Source organism: Sprattus sprattus (assembly GCF_963457725.1).
Source record: "Sprattus sprattus genome assembly, chromosome: 1".
NCBI classification, from domain to species: Eukaryota; Metazoa; Chordata; class Actinopteri; order Clupeiformes; family Clupeidae; genus Sprattus; species Sprattus sprattus.
This window is the reverse complement of record NC_137920.1, coordinates 75,003,026-75,010,525: the sequence shown is the minus strand read 5'-3', so window position 1 is coordinate 75,010,525 and position 7,500 is coordinate 75,003,026. Positions and strand designations below refer to the sequence as shown.

Genomic DNA, 7,500 nt, shown 5'->3' with positions numbered 1-7,500 from the left:
TTACAGTGTTATCCTGATGGCTACACACACTGCACCAGCATGTTACGATCTAACCTCGCAGGCTGCATTTCAAGTGCTACAAGAGATGCTACACTTCTTTACAATCTAAGTCATATTTCAAGTGTTAACCTGCACGCTACTCTTTCTGTGTATGTATATATTTATGTACTCTCTCTGTATCAATGATATCTGAAGTGCAACATGATGCATACATTCCTCTGACCCTGATATGCTCCATCGACAACACTCTCAAGTCTGACTGAATGCACAAATACACTAAATCCTTCCCAGTCCATGGTCAACTGGATAAGGGAAATCACTGTCTATACCTGCCATCGCCCTGTCCTCCCCATCGTCTCTCATACGAGACCACTACTGGAGAACAGGATACTCTCAGTAACCCTCTCCCAAGGATTAGTAGGCAATACCAAAACAGCACGTCCTAAAAACCCTCCTTAAAATATACTTATATTCATCTCGACTTTCCCTTAAACCATCCCAAACACCCCTTAATGTGTATCAAGGGATCCTTCATTTGTAAATAACCTCCCCTGATTTCCCCTTAATCTGTTTGGTATGCAGAAGGCAACCCCTTAATTAACCATGAATCCCTGCTTAAATCTTCTTAATATTTCACTGAAAACATGGCAAAATAAAGGCTTCGGTTTCACAGTGAACATAAAGAAGCCCGGACACAAAAAACACATGTAGTACCTTGACAACTAGGTACTGCCTGCATGTAGTTACACGCAAATCAATATGCTTCCGACATATGACTCCTACCTACCTTGGCTTTGGATCTGAAGCTAATCATCATCTTATTTCCATCTAATTAACTCCACGTATACATCACCATGTAATCAGAAGTTGTTATTTAGCATAACGCATTCCCTTCCACAAACACGCGGTATTTGCCAGAAACACATACCATACTGTCTGAATAATTTATGGCAGGCTGTCAGAGAGGCCGGATGGCAGCATTAACCAATCAGTCAGGAGGATGGCGGGACAGGCAGCACCTCTATATCATCCCTTCTAATGCCTGGTAATTGGACAGTGATGGCGCTTTAGCGGGAGAATAAACTCCAGGTGAACTGCCTTGCGGGTCACGACAAGGGCAGAGCGGTGTGCCCGCGCTCATATGTCTAGTGTCAGCATCCATTTCCCTTGGAGATTTCATCTGCAGGTGAGCTCAGGCACCTGACTCCCAAATGCTTAATCAAGTGGCAAATCGGGCGCTCCTTGCCAACAACATTTGGATTTCCGTGCTTCAGACAGAGGCAGTTGGCAGCAGCCTCGAGGGCATTCAAAGTAAATGATCTGTAAATGAATGAAGCCTATTCACAGATATACACTGATAAAGTGTGTGCGTGTCGTCGGTGTGTCTGTGTATGTGTTTCTGTGTGTGTGTGTGTGTGTGTGTGTGGATCTGTGCATTCTCCCATCTGCACTAAGTGTGCTAACGATTCTTGATGTTTGTTTCAAATATAAACCTCGGGCAGATTTGAGCTGTGCGACTTAAAGAATAACTAAGTGCTTTTGGGTTATACGCTGCAAGTCGACGATATGAGACCCATCTGTTTGTCTACACGCATGACCGCTGGTGTGTAAATCCAAGATCGGTTTCCGCTGTGACTGTGATACACAGCGCACACAGGGTGTGAGGTCACACGAGGGGGGCCAATCCCAGGGGCGACACCAAGGGATCAAGGTCATGGCAACTGCCACACTCAGAACAAACATGGCCGAAGAGGAGCTACACAACTTCTGTGTTTCATTATTCCTAACAGTTTTTGAAATTTGGAAATACTGCTAAACAATGCGAGAGCGACTATTTTCCCCAAACAGGGTGACTATTTTCCAGAGACTATTTTGGATGTTATGCTTTGTAACAGCCTAAGTCCTTAAGTCTGAAGCTAGATGCTATTATTTGCATACAATAAAAAAAAAGAGTGTTACATTCTACATATTCCTCTGTCCCTAAACTAAACAATGTATGACTTTAAATTTCAAACAGAGTGACTATTTACTAAAAGCAAAGATTGTGTGTGTGCGCTTATTGCACTTATGCTTCTTATTCTTGATTGTTTATTTGAAGACGTGCCCTTGGACAGACGAGCTGAATTCAGAATATGACCGCAGCAAACAGTATCCATCTAAGCTGATATTTGTGAATGTCATTGCGAGACAAATACACAATGACAGCCTGGCGTATTTGCTTTGTGCTCTAACACCACACCAAGGCCGAGCGTTGGCAGTAGAACAGCAAATAAATGAGTTTGGGCCGATTGAATATGCATCACGTATTTGTACATGGTGCCTGTCAGTTATCAGCAACATTAGTCTGTCGCAATCTAATTTCGAATTCTACGACAGGCCTGATGTTTGCTCCTCTGCTTTGTTTGTGTTTGTTGCCCCATTGCAGTTCGTTTCCAAAGTTTGGTGTCACTTTGAATTGGAGGCTTTTCTGTCCAGTTAAAAAGTTATCATTTTTCACAGCAAATCTGATGAAAAAAACAAGCAAACAAGCAAACAAACTGCACATGTATCCTGTTTTAGGAGTGTGGTGTTTTCATAGGAATATGCAAAAAGGTTGGTGTACCAATAATACACTAGCTACATTAATCCTTTTGCGTGACCGAATGCTGAACTGGCCTTCATATACAAATGTGGACCTCTATGACCTTCGTGTGGGTATGGCTAGTTGTGATACATGGGATTTCGGATGGGATGCAAATATTTGCCATTTTGCAAGAGAGAACAATAAGTTACTGTAAGGTTAATGAAAACACATAAGTCAGACAAAACACCATCCCTTTGCATGTTTGCTGTTAAGTAGGTCCATAACATTTCACAGATACAAGAGTGGGGCAACAAGACACGGTTCATTGAGAGTGATTAAATACAAATATATATATATATATAAATATACTGTATAAATATATATACTATATCTTGTTGTAATTTCAGGGGGCTATATGGACTGCAATGGAGTTTCATCAGCAATTTCTTTCATTTTGCAATGTTTCAAACTAGTTTCAGGTCACTATGACACAGACACTAGTTAAAGGACCATCTTCCACATGTGTTTTGGTTGTGCCAAAAAAACTATATGATTCACATCATGAAATGTCTGTGATATATTTCAGCAATATATCAGTCTTCCTGGCCTCCTTTTACAAAGACTTTCTGGTCATAGGAAGGTCTTAAATCATTAATAACAACTGTGTATGTTTTATATTAGAACACTGTATGTTAAGAGAATATATACTGTACCTGGGATTATGGTTAGAGTTAGGGTTAGTAAAATCTAATAATACCTAGTGTCATTTCCTACCTATGTAAGTAAACTATGATAAGTACACTTAATTTGAAGTGTGTTAGGCTTCCTTTACCTCAGGCCGTAAAGTACGGTGCCGTCAGGATGCAGGCGGATCATCCTGTTCTTCACCGTCACTCCGTGGACAAAAGACTTCTTGTCGTTTAGGAAGTAGGTGTCCGGGACCCACAGCTGATCCGCCACCCGGTTATCTAAGGTGAGGTTGAGGGGGATCTCGGAGTAGGACAACCGCTTGTCCCGCCAGGCTTGCTGGAAGTACATCGTCAACGTATAGTCCTGAAAGTCAGAATAGAACACATATATGGGTTACTAGGCCTGACTGGCAGATTACGGGGAAAAGAACAGCAATTTACCAGAGTGTATTCCAGGAATTTTTTCAACTACCTTTCAAAAGTGCTTCAATATTAGATGAGGTTAAGTTAAAAGCGTAGGGATCACGGCAGGTGAAAGTGCGACTAAGTGGATGGCGGGAGACAGATGACTGCGGAACACTTTCTCATGTTGGATCACCTCTAAAAGTACATGCAGTGCTATCCTGGGCCAGACAGTTAAACACATACACACACACACACACACACACACACACACACACACACACACACACACACACACACACACACACACACACACACACATTTTGTCCTTTTTAATGCATGACACCAAAACTGATCATTGTGTTATCCTATGCTCCAAACTTTTATCTTTTTATTAAGGTGTGATCAAGAACATCATCTTAATGTTAATTAATGTATGGATTTGAGGATCCATAGTATAGTAGCATAGTATCCTGATCTATAGCTTAACAAGGGCTCATTGCACACGTCCTCACTGCACTGCACATAGCATGATTAACACTCGTAGTGTTGTCTTGCATGAGAACACAGATTATACTCTCAGCAACAACAGCAGTTTTGGAGAAGCTTTGTACTCAGTCATGACTCAGCCGGTTTGATCCAAGGAGGGCTCCTTTGGTTAAATCCACCACAACAAACAGAAAAGACTTTAGGAAACTTTCCGGAAACCTCCGGATCAGACTGGATCAGACTTTCCCATTCATCCACGACCTCAAGTGTGCTGGAGAAGGATGAGAGGGTGACAAGAAGACGCCTTATCCCGAGAGAGAGAGAGAGAGAGAGATAAAGAGAGAGAGAGAGAGAGAGAGACAGAGAGAGAAAGAGAGAGAGAGAGCGAGAGAGAGAGAGAGAGAGAGAGAGAAAGAAAGAGAGAGAGAGAGAAAGAGAGAGAAAGAGAGAGAGAGAGAAAAAGAAAGAGAGAGAGAAAGAGAGAGAAAGAGAGAGAGAGAGCGAGAGAGAGAGAGAGAGAGAGAGAAAAAGAAAGAGAGAGAGAGAGACAGAGAGAGAGAGAGAGACAGAGAGAGAGAGAGAGAGAGAGAAAGAGAGACAGAGAGAGAGAGAGACAGAGAGAGACAGAGCAGAGAGAGAGAGAGAGAGAGAGAGAGAGCGAGAGAGAGAGACAGAGAGCGGAGAGAGAGAGAGAGAGAGAGAGAGAGAGAGAGAGAGAGAGAGAGAGAGAGAGAGAGAGAGACAGAGAGAGAGAGAGAGAGAGAGAGAGACCGACCGGGGACCCAACCCTCTCCACGTGAATGCGCCGCTTCCCTGCGACATGAGAAACCTTGCCGTGGAGTGTTAGATAATCTCTGCTCTCCTCTAGATGCACGTGCAGAGCTGTGGTGCTGCTGCCTCTGCCTCTCCTGCAGGGATGCTGTCGAAACACAGAGGCCTCCCCTACCTCCAGTGCCTACCCACTGCTACACTGGGATCCGTTTTTTAATTGCAAGGCTGATGTGATGTCCTTGTGGAATCTATGAATTATCCAGCGCAAGCATGTGTTGCATAAGAATTAAAAGAGTGAGGGATCTCTGCTTTTGTTCTCTGCAGGTAGAGAGAGAGAGATAGAGAGAGAACGGCAGATAGATAGAGAGGAATAGAAATAGATAGATAGAAAGAGAGAGAGGGAGAGAGAGATAGATAGAGAGAAAGAGAGAGAGAGAGAGAGACTGCTCTGCTTCTCTCTTTACTGTGAGTGAGCTGAGGCGTTGCATGCAGTTCAACAGAAAATTATTCTTTTAGCCTCTCAATGGGGAGAACTGCAGGGAGAATTGTTGAATAATAAAAATGCAATTATAAAAACAGCAACTGTGACTGTGAAGAGTCCAATTCTTTACAGGTGTGTGTCATGGCTTTCCTAACTCACTTGTGGTCGAGGTGTGTGTCATGATGGCTTTCCTAAATCACTTGTGGTAGAGTTAAACCCATGTGTAGTGGAGGTGGCTGTCATATTTGCCCTGCAGTGGAATCAGTACTATCAGTAATTCCAGTACCCTAGTTCTCGTAAACAGGCTTGCTTTGCATTTAGTGGTTAATTATGAGCCACCGTCTCTGCCTCTAGGGACCGCTGGTGTGGAACTGGCCCAACATCTTAAGGCACCACAATTTCTATCCCTACTAATTTCAAAAGGAAACACACTAATATCACAGCACACTTAATACCTTGAAGACACACCAATATGTGAAGCAGTTGATCTAGCAGTGAGACACCACACACTTCAGGGACTTAAAATGCCCGACGCTGTCTGCAGAGTTAGATGGGCCCTCTTGAAGTTGGTTTCATCCAATCCTGGTGCCATCACTCCATCTCGAGAGGGACGAGCACGGCCAATTACACGTGGTACTCGAGTGTGGGGCTGTTAATGGCTGAGGACGGTGCTCAGGCGATGCAATTAAAATAATCCACCCAAGAAGCCCACATCCACCCAGCACACACTTCCGCAGAGCTCGAGTCAGACGCGGACGTTTATAACGAGCCCTGTGCAAATGTGTGCATGGACATTATAAATAGGTCAGGGCACATTTAGGTTGGACACTGCGTGTGTGTGTGTGTGTCTGTGTGTGTGTGTGTGTGTGTGTGTGTGTGTGTGTGTGTGTGTGTGTGTGTGTGTGTGTGTGTGTGTGTGTGTGTGTGTGTGTGTGTGTGTGTGTGTGTGTGTGTGTGTGTGTGTGTGTGTGTGTGTGTGTGTGTGTGTGTGTGTGCGTGCGTGCGTGCGTGCGTGCGTGCGTGCGTGTGTGTGTGTGTGTGTGAAAATGCATTTAGGTTGGACACTGCGTAACGATGGAAAGAGTCAAATCATTCCCACCAGGATTGGTATGGTCCATTCTTTGCATACTGGGTCACCCCCTCTGGATGGCTTGTTTCCAGGGCACTGCTCCCCATTACGGGGTCCTTCTGGAGCTGACCCGTACTCCGCTGGCCCTCATGCCAATGACTGTATTTAACATTACAGCACTGGAAGAAGCGCTCCCTCTCTCTCTTTTCCCCCTCTCTCTCTTTCCCCCCCTCGCTCTCTCCCCCCCCCCCTCTCTCTCTTTTCCCCTTTCTTGCTTTTCCCCCCTTCTCTCTTTCTATCTCTTCCTCTCTCTCACACTCTTCATTTCTCATGTTTTCAGAGTCTAACACTGTAAAGAGCCTTTTCTTTCACACTACATACGTATTTGTATATATGTATGTATTATATAGTATATATATATAAATATGTATGTGTTTATGTCTTTCTTTCAACACCTTTAAAATTACCAGCACAGAACAGTTTTCTCTTTCTCTATCTCTCTTTCTATCTTTTCTCTCCCCCACCCCCTCTCTCCTCTCTGTCTTACCATCCCCCCTCTCTCCCACACTCTATCTCTCCATCTCTCTTGCCTCATTCATATGCTTTAGCAAGTGTGAACAATCTAATCCTTACAGTTGATGGTCTTCGCTTGCAGTACAGAAATAGCCTGGGCGTTATCTATAAACCATCGACTACCCGAGATCAGTTCACATGCATAGATTGCATCGGGAGTATATTCAGAGCTGTGTTCATAACACACAAATCTATGCCTGTTAATATCCAAGAATACTGATATCTCCAGCCTCTCAGGAAAGTCCATCAGATTATTTTAATACCGAGAGCAGTTTAGATTCTCAGATTGTTAAAGCAGGCTGTCAATGTAAAGTGTAGTCAAGAGTTTTGACCTTTGAACTTAATGCTTTACATTAATAGGAAATGGACAGATGTTTTTTCTCTATGAGATTTGCTTCATAAACCTCCACCAACCCATTTGCAATCTAACATGGACGTTTAGATTTTATAACGTGGATGTAAA

At 43.6% G+C, this 7,500-nt stretch overlaps 1 protein-coding gene across 2 annotated transcripts in view; it reads right to left on the bottom strand.

Moving 5' to 3' along the window:
- Positions 1 to 7,500, bottom strand: part of gabrb2b (gamma-aminobutyric acid type A receptor subunit beta2b) — a gene marked incomplete at both ends in the record, with an annotated part of 49,938 nt that overhangs the window by 20,082 nt on the left and 22,356 nt on the right. For both annotated transcript variants that reach the window (XM_080832965.1, XM_080832966.1), the window contains one exon: positions 3,396 to 3,616. In XM_080832965.1, the coding sequence (XP_080689091.1) occupies positions 3,396 to 3,616 (221 nt within the window). The remainder of the gene's footprint in view (positions 1 to 3,395; positions 3,617 to 7,500) is intronic.